At 39.5% G+C, this 13,213-nt stretch overlaps 1 protein-coding gene across 2 annotated transcripts in view; it reads left to right on the top strand.

The window, feature by feature from the left end:
• LOC119974653 (F-box only protein 11) overlaps positions 1 to 13,206 on the top strand; it is a 194,856-nt gene extending 181,650 nt beyond the window's left edge. For both annotated transcript variants that reach the window (XM_038813727.1, XM_038813736.1), the window contains 5 exons: positions 2,827 to 2,937; positions 4,759 to 4,866; positions 10,147 to 10,255; positions 10,361 to 10,459; positions 11,947 to 13,206. In XM_038813727.1, the coding sequence (XP_038669655.1) occupies positions 2,827 to 2,937; positions 4,759 to 4,866; positions 10,147 to 10,255; positions 10,361 to 10,459; positions 11,947 to 12,076 (557 nt within the window). In that variant the 3' untranslated portion in view covers positions 12,077 to 13,206. The remainder of the gene's footprint in view (positions 1 to 2,826; positions 2,938 to 4,758; positions 4,867 to 10,146; positions 10,256 to 10,360; positions 10,460 to 11,946) is intronic.
• The last annotated feature ends 7 nt before the right edge of the window (positions 13,207 to 13,213 follow it).

Genomic DNA, 13,213 nt, shown 5'->3' with positions numbered 1-13,213 from the left:
TGGGGAGAACGTGCCGATTCCGCACAGTGACCCAAGTCGGAATCGAACCTGGGTCCCTGGAGCTGTGAAGCCACTGTGCTACCGTGCTGCCCTTATTGCAGTACCTTTCTCACATGCTTCAGTATTTCTTGATTTCAGCTCTGTCCCACAGTATAGCTTAGCAGGGGCATATCAACTATTATCAACAGTGACTTCTTTCCTCTGTTATTTATTATTTTCAACCAAACTGATTTTGCACCTTATTCTTCTGAGCAAAGATCATTTCTCACTGCTAAAATGATCTCATGCTTTATGAGCAGAGCTACCCGCATCTCCTTTCCTTTCTGCTTCTTCCAATGTCAAGTACTCCTGAATATTTCATTTCCAGCATTGGCTACCCTGCAACCATACCTCTGAAATGCCATTGATTCATTGTCTTGTTAGAAATGCTCTGTGCATTTAGGCCAAGAGCCTTTAATGTGTCTTTTTCTAATTTTAGACCAGGTTTGACCTTATTTGTACGATCTGTCCCTTCTTGTTGCACTCTGGTAATGATTACCCATATTGTTACCCTGCCCTATTATTTTGTCTTTTATCTTTGACACATTCTTCCTTGTTTTAAATCTCTGCTGTCACTCTTTCGTCGTGTTCCCCCCATTGCTGGGACATGGGTCCCAACGAAGCCTGCCCCTACAAAACAGCTCTTTCCCGAGTACTGGTGACAATGCCCCGTGAATTGAAACCCATTTCTGCCACACTAATATTTGAGCCATGCATTCAACTCTCTCATCCTGTTGACTCCATGCTAATATCCCTGTGGCTCAGGTAGTAAACAAAGGTTGTTATCTTTGGGGTTCTGTTTTTACATTTGACCTCTAGTTGCACATTCATTTTGCAGCTGAACTTGTTAGCCCTACCGATGTCATTGGTATCTATGTAGATCATGGCCATAGGATCTTTCCCGTTCCACTCCATATCTCTCTCTGGCCTCAAGAGAGATGCCCTGGCACTGGGCAGGCAATATCGACTTTGGGATTCTTGCTCCCAGTTGCGGGGAACTGTATTTCTCCCCCTAATTCTATGGTCCCTACAATGAATACAGTCCTTTTTATGCCCCCCAAATTGAATGGCCCCTGTATATGGTGCTGTGGTCACTGTGCTCATCTCCTTGCTCTCATCCACACAGATTGCAAGAACCCCGTACCTGTTGGACAAGTGCAAGGCTGAGACTCCGTTAATGCTACCTTCTGGATGTTCATACCTGTCTCACTTGTAGTCATGCCCTCCTCTCCCTGACCATGGACCAAATCTTAAGTACGTAACCTAAGGGGTGTCACTACCTCATTGAACAATGTGCCTGGAAAGCATTCCCCTCCCTGATGCATCGCAGTGTCTGAAGTTTGACTGTGAAGTGGCCCAAATCGTCCAAAAACTTATGAAGATTTGCAATTCATGTAGTACCTCTTCCTTGCTACAAGTCACTGGATGATTTACACATCATTAAAGTCAAACTCCATTAAACTCATTGTTATTTTGGCAACAGATTCTCAACCAATATTTTGAGCAGTTTTTAATTCACCCCTCAGTTGCAGGTTGTGCCCTCTGGTCCTGATGATCTGGAAAAAATGGAACAATTGTCATTGTTTATATGACCTACGTGCTTGTAATGTGAATGTCCCATCTACTTAAATCATTCTGGGTCCTCTCCTGTATGCACTCAATAGCTGCAATATCCTTGTACTGTGCAAACGTCTGATTAAGTTTTCACCAATTATTTGTAAAGTGGCAGGATTACCCCACTCTTTTGACTGAATAGTGATCCAGTAATCCCTCCAAACATTTACTTTATCTACTGCCACGGGGCATTGTTGCAACAGCTTCAATTTGTCAATCAGGACATTGAGGATCACTCATTTAGCATCTCTCTATCTTGAATTTCATACACAAGTGTGTCCAATTCCCAAGTATATTCAGAATTTATTTGCAGTCTACCAGTTTCATTAGTTTTGTGTGATCTTCAAATGTAGCCACTATGCTTGTGACCACTAGATCAGGTCATTTATGAAGATACATCTTGAGGACAGAACTTGGAATTTTATCTGATCTAACTGGGCGGTTGGGGTGTACATGCTTTTGGAAGGAGTGGGTTTTGATTAGTTAAGTTGCTTTAAAACATTCCCTCATGGGAATGAAGCTACGCCTCAGTTCTCTGAAATAGGTGTAGACTTATTGCACACTGTGGGGTACATACCGGTGTCTTGAGTGTGTGATAGGTGGGCTTTCTGACCAATATGAATAAATTGCTCCACAGAATGGCAAGATTTGGCTTGGAATTTGAAACTGCAATCAAACCAAAAGCATGGAAAGAGAAATATTCATTAGCCTGTCAATCCTGCCCCTCCTGTACACAATTTATCGTTTACTTTGTGCAGAATTTTCTGTATTGTATCCCATCCATTTAATTTCTTGAAGGAGCTGTGTCAATGCTGATCGATTGCATTTAAGAAAGATCCAAAACTAAAATGCGTAATTTTATGTGTTTTTCAATTTGTGTAAGTGTCGAAGCCTCCCATCAGGAGGAGGTATATATTTTTCAAGTTAACTTTATGGGCGTGTACATGACATTGAAAATACACTTCCAATAATGATACTGCTCATTTAAATCACTTGGGCTTTTTTTCCTTCCTGTATGAAGATTTATTTTGATTGTATTGCATGTTTGAGAAGAAAACTCTCTTTTATAGATGGGATTGTATATTGCTGAATTGTTACAAGATTTATTGCTGGTTAGGGTGTTTTCTATTGTAATATGTTGTATGCCATTCTCTTTTTCATTCTTTATTGTAGGACTCCTTGAAGAAAATGATATCTTCAGGAATGCCCAAGCTGGTGTTCTTATTAGCACCAACAGCCATCCAGTATTGCGGAAGAACAGGATATTTGATGGGTTTGCAGCAGGTCTGTAACCTTTAATCAAAGGTTGTGTGCAAGTATTGTGAAAATCAAACTTTCATGAACAACTTCTCCCAACTGTTGAATGATATTACATAATGTAACTGTATTTGAATGGTTATCCTTAAATGGAATACAAGTGGTTTCTGTACAAGACTACAAGTGATTTTGATAAAACCATGTCTGGTCTCTGCTGATTGCAGACATAATATTGAAATTTGCTCCCCTTTTGAGTGCAAGGCAGTCTTATGGGATGAAGAAGCTGTTCAACAGCTGACTGTCAGAAGTATGGTTCTGATGAAAAGTACTTGTGATGTGGAACTAACTTTAGTGTCACTGCCGTAAGATAACTCTAATATCGGGAACAAATTTACATCAATAACCCTAATCTGTTGAAATGTGCACAACTTAATTACAAATTTTAAATATCTGCCTACCTTGTCTTCCACCTAGTGTTTTTATCCAGTTTTATACACACCTTTATTATATCTTTTAATACTTTCTCATTAGAGTACTATCCATTCTATACCACCTTTTCCATAAATATTTAAATGCCAAAAATATAAAGTTAAAAATGAAGGTATGGCTCTGATGGATCAACTTCTGACATTTTTGTGTCCATTTAGACTTTAGCTTGTAATTGTTGCAGATTAGAAGCAATGAGAATATACTTTGGACAAGCAGTAATTTGGGTTGATGTGCAAGCAACAATTCATGATAACAGGCACCTGTAACAGTCAACATGAGAGTGACCGTAAAGTGTTTGTAATTTAATTTGGGACTCATCAAATGGTACTGCTTTTACAACTGGCTTTTTTTTAAAGAGTTGAGTTATTCCAGCAGGAAGGCATTTTATTGATGCCAGAAACAAATAGCTTCAACATCACCGTATTCACATTGATATCTATTTCTCTTGGCAACATATGATGTAGTAATAGATACCATTGCATGCCCATCATTGATTGGATGTAGGACCAGCCGAATTCAGTGGTGAATCCCTGACCTAATTTAAACACACGATATCTGTGTGATGAATAAAATTGTTAAAATTGAATTTATATGGGGGTGGGGAAAAAGTAAGCATCCAGATTGTTTTGCAGCCTTGAGTTTGTGTGGAAAGCTTGTTTTATTGAATACTATGGCCCTGAATGTGTGGGAACCTCTGAAGATTCTTGTACAAAATGGTGGGAGAGGGCTGACAAATGTGGGAAATTGGGTCGGGCCAGAAAACACTGGGTCTGCATCCCAAAAAACAATATGTAACATTTCCCTTTGTGAGGCGGCGCTTGGCAGAAGTTTGGATTTTCCCTAATGGGCAGCCAGATGTCAAGAATGAAACCAGGCCAGCTGGATGGTTAGAATGCCTACTTCTTATGCCTCCTTAACCTGACTGACTGGGATGCCTATGTCCAGATCATTTGCATACAGAAGCCCTGGCCTGAAACATGCCTGAAGACTGCAGTCAGCGGTGAAATTGATCCTTTTATGAAGGGACCCATTTCCATGGTTAGCATTTTCAGTTAACCACAAGTTCTTTCAAATGGCTTTTGAGTGCTGAATTTTCCTCCTTGTCTGATTTCCTTTTCATCATCAAGATGCACTCATACTATCTTGGGGATCTGATCTCCTGATTTATGCTAATTATCTGACCCTTCATACTCTAATGGGGTCAGGCTCTAACTCCTGTATGGCTAATGGAAGTGGAGATGGATCAAGGAATTTATGTTTAAAATGGTAGGTCCTGAACTTGTTTAAATGGGGGCCTAAAAGGTCCAAAGTAGATTTTTTAACTTTACAATCTATATAATTTGTATCCTTCTTTCATAGGCATTGAGATAACAAATCATGCTACAGCTACTCTAGAAAACAATCAGATATTCAACAACCGGTTTGGAGGGTTGTTTCTGGCATCTGGTGTGAATGTTTCAATGAAAGGTATAAAAACATATTATTCAACTTTACTAGTGGAAAAATGGTATATTCTTACTGATGGAGTAATGGGATCTACTATAAATGGCTAGATATTTATTATCCACGTCTGATTTTCCGTATTGGAAAATCGTATAAACGGAGGGAAAGAAAGGCCTGAATTTCTAAGTACATAACTGAAGGAGAGTATGCAGTCGATCAATCATGTTTGCTGGTCTTCGACATGAATGCCCCTTAATTATCCACTCCCTCAAAAGTCTCACTATCTGCTCGTCATACTCATGTAGCTATTTGAATCACTGATTCTGAATATTGTAAAGAGAGATATTGATACATTTAGTGCTTCCTATTCTTTGTCCCATGTTTTACCCTTAAGGTAAATCATTAAAGGTACCCCAGAAACCAACCACTTATGTAGACAACTTGTAGCAACTTAGTTCCACTCCTCAAGCTGAACAGAGTATCCCATAGCCTGCTGAGAGCCCTGTTTACAATGTCAATTCACTGAACTTTCTTCATTGTAGTCAAGGCAAGTCTACACAACTTTATTGACCCCAGACTGCCTTTAGATAATCTTTGAAGCAGAAAGCACATGGCTGAATGAGATACCATACATGCCTTTCTGATGCTTAGTTATGTTGCTACACAGTTCCACTTCAAGCACAGTGGTATCTAAAAGCTAAATGTTTTCTGCTTTATGCAGTGTTCCATATGTTCAGTGTTTAGAACTATAAGTGCTTTCTTGAATGGAGCTATTATGTGTTGCATTTAGGTCACACAACAGCAGAATACACGAGTGTTGTAAAATTGACTACAGAGTAACCAGTACTTTTAAACAAATAATTTCTACCCATCAGGTTGCTGATACTAATGGAAGTGGGTGTTCTGATTTCCGATATTTCAGCCAATGAATCAACAGCATTTAAAATAACTTTGTTGGTCCAGACCAGGAGAAGCTAAATTTAATCTCTAGTCTGTGCTGAATTACCCCATCCCAGCAAGGACAGGAATGAGCATGTTACGCATAGTCTTAGTGCCCCTGAGCTAGAGAGATGGAGGTGGGGTATTATACTTGTGATAGCCAGTTGTGAAGGAACAAACCACAGAGCAAATAATTGCAAGTATATACCTCCTGGCTTGACTCGCACCCCATGTCAGTAGGTATCTCCTTAGATGTGCTCAAGTAACCATCCAATCGTGTCCTCCACCAGTATATCCTTAAACTCAATTGATATAGTTCACGGTGGTGGGATGAGGAGGGTTGATAGAAAGAATATTTGAGATAAACTATCCAGTGACCTGGACTGGCAAGTTTTTGTGACCTTTTAGGTGAAGATTGATTTGTGGTCAGTCAGCTATTATCCCTCTACAATCAAATATCTTGTTGAAATTGAATGACTATTTGGGCAAGCTGCTAGAGGTCGCTATTAGTCAGGGTCATAAAGAGAAAGAAAAATGCTGATCCAGGATGTGTGTGTTGGTAATGACAATTTTGAAGATGCTTGGTGAATGCCAAAGATTTATTGGGGCATCTCTGGATAAATGAACCAAGCGAGTCTGCAGTTAGCTAGCCCGATTCACTACTGCATGAGAGATGGTCTAATCTAGTCAGCTAGAAATTTTTTAATTTGTCTCCAGAGAATCCTGCAACCAACGGAAGGGTCGGGGCCCCTTAGTGGGACTAACTACAGATTAGCAACATGGTGAATTATGGTCCTGGACTGGAAACTCTGATAGTAATTCTAATCCTGAAGACAATCTGCAGCTCTTCTGATCTGACCGACATGTTACTCCCATTTTCTCTGTAATTGACTCGTTGCCTCCTGACAGTGTTCTGATAGGCCAGGCTGTTGTGTGAAATTACTTCAAGAAGGCAACAAGGAACAGGCAAATGTATCCTTGTTGGCATTGGCCACACGTAATTACAAAATGGCTACTGCACAGAAGGAGGCCATTCCGCCCACCATGTCCATGTGGGTTCTCTACAGAAGCAACTCAGTATTGTTTCCCCCAATTATTCCCTGTTGCCCTACAATTTTTTAATCTTCAGGTAATTAACCAACCTGCTTTTGAGAGCCAAGGCTGAATCTGTGTGCAGCACATTCTGAGTGGTCAGATCCTGACCGCTCAATGTGCAAGAAAGATTTTTCCCTCGTATTACTTATGGTTCATTTTCAATCACTTTAAAGCAGTTTATTCTGGATTTTGACCCTTCGACCAATAGGAAGTTTCTCCCTGCCTTCTGTGTCCAGACCCCTCAAGATTTGATGGAGGTGTTCAAAATCCTCTCCACCGTCTTTTGTGAACAGATAGATAAAACCAACCACAAATGTGATAAACTGCAAGGTTTTTGAGTATAGTTATTTACTGAATATTTGGATGGATCTCCATGCTTTGGCTCTGTAAACCTGCATATTTGCAATCTAGTCTGGGTGGTTAATGTGTCACTTTTGAGGGGCAGTGGGGTGGCGCAGTGGTAGCACTGCAGTCTGAGGTCCCAGGCTCGATCCTGGCTCTGGGTCACTGTCCGTGTGGAGTTTGCACATTCCCCCCGTGTTTGCGTGGGTTTTTCCCCCACAACCCAAAGATGTGCAAGTAGGTGGATTGAACACACTAAATTGCCCCTTAATTGGAAAAAATGAATTGGGTACTCTAAATTTAAATGTGTCACTTTGGGGTGAATGGTGTGCGCGCCCTTGGGAAGACACTGTCTCAACCTGATCCTTCTCCATTGTCCCCATTAACTCTCGTCAGCTGATTGTTTCAGAAATGCATTCATAAATGCATGAAAATGCATTCTTATACTTTTAGTAATCATTTGATGGTTTAATGAACAATAAAATAAAAACGAGAATCTGAAATTATCAAGCTGCACTATCAATTATATACGCCAAGTATATTTGCCATCTTGACTCGAATGAGAATATTAGGGAAATTTCTGTAAGTATGGATTGTAAACATCCAACTTTCTGCAGATCACTTTCTACAGATCAATTGCAAGTTTAAAAGTGAGAATGAAAATAGCATTTTGATCAAAATAAGTGCCCGTAAATTGATACAAAGAGTAAATGTCCTTTACCCTTCACATTGGAAGTAGCATGCTAAATGTCCACCATGTTTGGTCCTGGGTGGAAAATACCCACCTGTATCTGGCTGATCTTTGACCAATAAACATGATTTGGATTAGAGTTCAGTATGGTGAAAGACTAAACAGCATATATATAGATCATAAATATATATATATATATATATATCCCACTATTTTGATGAGTCAACACAGCCAGCTACTTTGTGATCATTTTGATTAGTTCCTGTCCATCAGGCTGGATTTGGATAAAAGCTCGTTGTTTACATTGGGACAAATAGAGGAAAGAAAAAATGGGGAGAAAGTTTAAACTCCTGTTGAGTCAGGATGTAACATGGCAAAATGGAAGATGAGGTGTTCATAGAATAGAATCCCTAAGTGCAGGAGGCCATTCGGCCCATCAAGTCTGCACCGACTCTCCAAAAGAGCCCCTATCCTCGTAATCCCACCTAACCTTTTGGACACTAAGGGGTAATTGAAATGAAATGACAATCGCTTATTGTCACGAGTAGGCTTCAAATGAAGTTACTGTGAAATGTCCCTAGTCTCCACATTCCAGCGCCTGTTCGGGGAGGCTGTTACGGGAATCGAACCGTGCTGCTAGCTTGCCTTGGTCTGCCTTCAAAGCCAGCGATTAGCCCAGTGAGCTAAACAGCCCCAGTATTTATTTATCATGGCCAATCCACCTAACCTGGACATCTTTGGAAATATTGTTCCTCCAGTTTGTGTTGGGTATCACTGAAGCATTGCAGCAGGCCAAGGACAGACATGTGGCTGTATTTGGAGATGAACATGTGTAATTTGTGGTTTTAAGCAGAACCAAAAGGAATTTAAATCATCCTTCAAAAATCAATTTAACAAACCTGTTGCCATCTAATGTTTCAAAATAGTACATGCCAGAAATGTTTGTGGAGTGTGAGTATAGCCATAAAAAAATTATTAAAACAAAATCACTTTGGAAATGGTATAATGGTCTGTGGGCCATCTAAACACCGTATAGCTAAATAAACATGGTGAAAGCTTTGAATTAATAACAAAAGTTTGTCGATTTAAAAAAAAACTACTGCAAATATTTGCCCAATTATCTTAAGATTGACAAACCATCATCTTAAACTCCTCTACTCTATTCATACAGCAATAGCATGATGGCACAACGGTTAGCTCTGCTGTCTCACAGCTTCAGGGATTCCGGTTCAAATCCAGCTTTGGGTGACTGTGGAGTTTGCACTTTCTCCCCATGTCTCCGTGGGTTTTCTCCGGCTTCGACTGTCTCAGCTGAAACTCCCACTCATGCCCTTGCCATCTCAGCTCGACTATGCCAATGCACTCCTGGCTTTTTTCCCCACATTCTACCCATCAAAAAACTTGACGTCATCCAAAACTCTTGTTGTCCATTTTTAAACACTTATCAAGTTTAATTCCCTTATCACCTTGATACTCTGACCTACATTGGCTCCCCGTCAAGCAGTGATTTTAAAATGCCCATACTGGTTTTTAAATCTTACTCTCTGCCTTCCCCTGTGGCCTCACCTTTTCCTATGTCCAATGTCTATGCTTACCTAATTCTGGCCTCTTAAACATCCCTGATTTTAATTACAGTCATTGGTGGCTGTGCCTTCAGTTGTTTCAGCTCCAAGCTCTGGAATTCTCTCCCTACACCCCTTTATCTCACTTGCTACCTTGATGCTTAACATCTCCTTTTCTAAACCGCTGGTCATATTTTGTTAATAATGCAATTTGCAGAAGGTACCATATAAAAACAGGTCATCACTGTTTAATTAGTTGTCATTGTTGACTGAGTCTTTTAGTTCACTTGTTTTCTGCTCTGATTTTATTTGACAATTTTCCAACCCCTTTGCCTACTTGCATTTCTACAGCCAACTAAGGATCATCAACCAGTGGGAAATAAATGGAGGGCTTCAATTTGTGACTATTAAAAGAATAAGGTCAGAGGTAGGGAAAAAGGGTTGGTGATCTGTGACATCCAACTGGGAACAGTGGTGGAAGCACAATTCTGAAGTTTCTAAACTAAATGGTGATTTGAAGTTAATGTCATGACATGTTGTAAGAGAAAATAAAAACGGCAATTCTTTCTGATCCAAGATGAGGTCATCTGTGCGGGGAGAGCTAATATTGTCACGAGAATTATTTTGTTGCCACGACACTTGGCATATGATGGCAATTTTTCTTCTTCCTTTAAGACAACAAAATAATGAACAATCAAGATGCAATTGAAAAGGCTGTTAATAGGGGCCAGTGCCTATACAAGATATCAAGTTACACCAGCTATCCAATGCATGATTTTTACAGGTAAATTTCATGATTCTTGCACAACTATTTTTCTAACAAACTTGGAAAACAGCTTTATTTTGATTAACTTTTAATGTCAATTTGTTTTTTTTCCCCGATCACTAGGTGTCATACCTGCAACACAACAGATCGTAATGCAATCTGTGTAAACTGCATTAAGAAGTGCCATCAAGGACATGATGTGGAATTCATTAGACATGATAGGTCAGTACTGTATAGGAAATATTGTGGATAATTAGAGGTGAATGTTAGTAGCCGTAATTTTCCAACTGGGATTTCCGAGGTCCTCCCAAGTTATGATTTATGTATCTTGCTCTATATATAAACAATAAATGAAAATTTCTGTCACAACAATGTTGTTTTCCTTTAAGTAGTTTACATGACTTTTGCAAGTTAGTACAGTTACCCACATGTTGGAAACTCCTGTTCTGCGAGCCAGTTTTTTCTTTTGGAAGGGAAGCTAACATTACATTTGAATAGAAATGGATGCAGAAGGATAGCATTTCATTGTCAATGAGGGCAAGTTATACTTTATGCATCACCAAACATTTAATTGTTCCAAGCTAATTCTAATTTGTTCTGTGTGGAGAGCTGGTTGCTTGAACCTCACCCCCATTGTAAGGTGTGGGAAGAGGGAACTTTTCTTTTGTCAACTTTAATGTAAGAAAGTCGGATTAAATTACCCCAAAGCAGTTGCAGTGTAACCATATTGGTAATCCTACATTAATATCCAATACACATATCCTATTGACCCTCTAGTCTCAAAGCACATGCAAGCTTTAGTAGAGGACACAATTTTTTCTCATCATATATGCACCTTGCCTCTATTTGTCACTGGCATTAACTTCAAATATTTATCGTTGGCCCCATTGGTCTCTGCCTGAACCATTTGGCACATCAAGTCTGCACCAGCCCGTGAAAAGAGCACCCCCACCCTATCCCCGTAACCCCACCTAACCTTTTTTGGACACTAATGGCAATTTATCATGGACAACCACCTAACCTGCACATCTTTGGACTGTGGAAGGTAACCCACACAGATAAGAGAACGTGCAGACTCCGCAGTGACCCAAGCCGGGAATCAAACCTGGGACCGTGAAGCAACTGTGCTAACCACTATGCTGCCCCTAAAGCCTTTGATCAACTATTTTTCCACATTCTCTCTGGCAATTTCAAATTGACCTTGTCACTAACTCTGCAGTCATACATAATTGACTCTGTACCCAACCTTTGTTTTTTAAATCCTCCAGTGGAAATAGTTCCCATATCTTCTGTAATTGATTTCCACCCCTGGGATCACCTTGAAGTTATGTCTTGTGATCCCTGGTACATGTGCAAACTGATCAACTCGACACATGCCCATTATTAGCCATACCAATGTTTCAGGGCATGTTGATTACATTTTCTTCATTCAGCAACTTCTGTTTGGGAACTAATGTTTTCATCACTGAGGGGCAGTCCTTTGTTTCAATCTGTAATTTGTCACTCATTTGGGTTGTGGCAACACTATCTGTAAGGATGTTGGTTGTACAAATACTCAAGATTATATTTTTTTTAAAGTCAAATTTGAACTTGCACATTTTAACACAGGTGTGTTCTGCAGCACCTTTTCATGGTCATGTATTCAAAATGGGACACTACAATATACAATATAAAGTATAATACTTACCTTTTTTCCCCTTTCATTACAGATTTTTCTGTGACTGTGGTGCTGGAACTCTTTCAAATCCTTGCACATTAGCTGGAGAACCCACGCATGATACAGACACTTTGTATGACTCTGCACCACCAATAGAGTCCAATACGTTGCAACACAATTGAGTTTCAGTATATCCTGCCATTCTAATCAACAGTAACTCCATTTGTATAAAAAAAAACTAGGCGAAAAATATAATTTGCCCAAATCTTCAGGAAGGATGTCAGAATTTGTACAGCTGTTGTGCATGCGTGGATGACACTAGAGCCAAACTCTGGTGTTGTGACAGTGAAGGAAAGGAGTAATCTGCTAACTCAGGATAAAGAGAAGGCTGGGCATAAATAGCATTACAACCGACTAAGCTGCCAGCAGTGGACTTATACAAGGGACAAAAAGCTGACACTGGTTCTGTACCCCAAATGCCAGCTTGCGAAGCTGTATTTTTCTTTGGACAAGTAGCATTGCAACATGGTGCTTGCAGGAGGACTGTTCTGCTGTTGGATACAGCATCACAGGGGTGTTCTGTAGCACCTATGGACAATGGGTACTGATTGGGTTAGTGTATGTATGAAAATGTGATCTAGCACTTCTGCATTTTTGATTTTTAAAAAAACATTTATTCAACTGAGACAACTGATTTTAATGCTTTTTCTCATGTAGCTTTTTTTTGTAATTTCAAGCAAAACCTTATTGTACTTGAATGTGTCCTGTTTTGTTAGCAGAACTAGAGACTTGCTGTAACTATACTCATGTCCCAGTATCTTAAATTCTTTCTATGAAAGAGAAAAGATAACACTAATCAATTGTATCCCCACAACTATTGATTTCAATTACAGAACATGGATAATAGATGTTCTTTTTAAAGTTATTTCCAGAAGTCAACATAAGTGCTTTCCATGAGACTGTACAGGGATTAAGGGAAAGTAAACGTCTGAAGTGGTACCAGTATTTTGCCCAGTTTTTAAAAAGTTACATGCCACCTCATTAAACCATATTGTTACAAAAGTAACTTCTGGACAGTGCCATTTTGGTAATGCTTCTCTCCCTGTAATGAAGCAGCTAGTATATATGTACATATATACTCAGTCTCCCTTTAATAGCTTTAGCTTTCATTAATGCGTATTGGTGACAGTGGGTAAAATCAACAGCTTGAAAGTGTATGCATGTACCATAACATCCTAGACTTAATATATTGTGGAGTATTCAATAACCATTATGTAGATGATAGGTAACAATAAAAAAGGGTTTAATTTCCTAGGAAG

This window comes from Scyliorhinus canicula, chromosome 1, assembly GCF_902713615.1.
Source record: "Scyliorhinus canicula chromosome 1, sScyCan1.1, whole genome shotgun sequence".
NCBI classification, from domain to species: Eukaryota; Metazoa; Chordata; class Chondrichthyes; order Carcharhiniformes; family Scyliorhinidae; genus Scyliorhinus; species Scyliorhinus canicula.
This window is presented reverse-complemented; position numbering and strand designations above follow the sequence as displayed.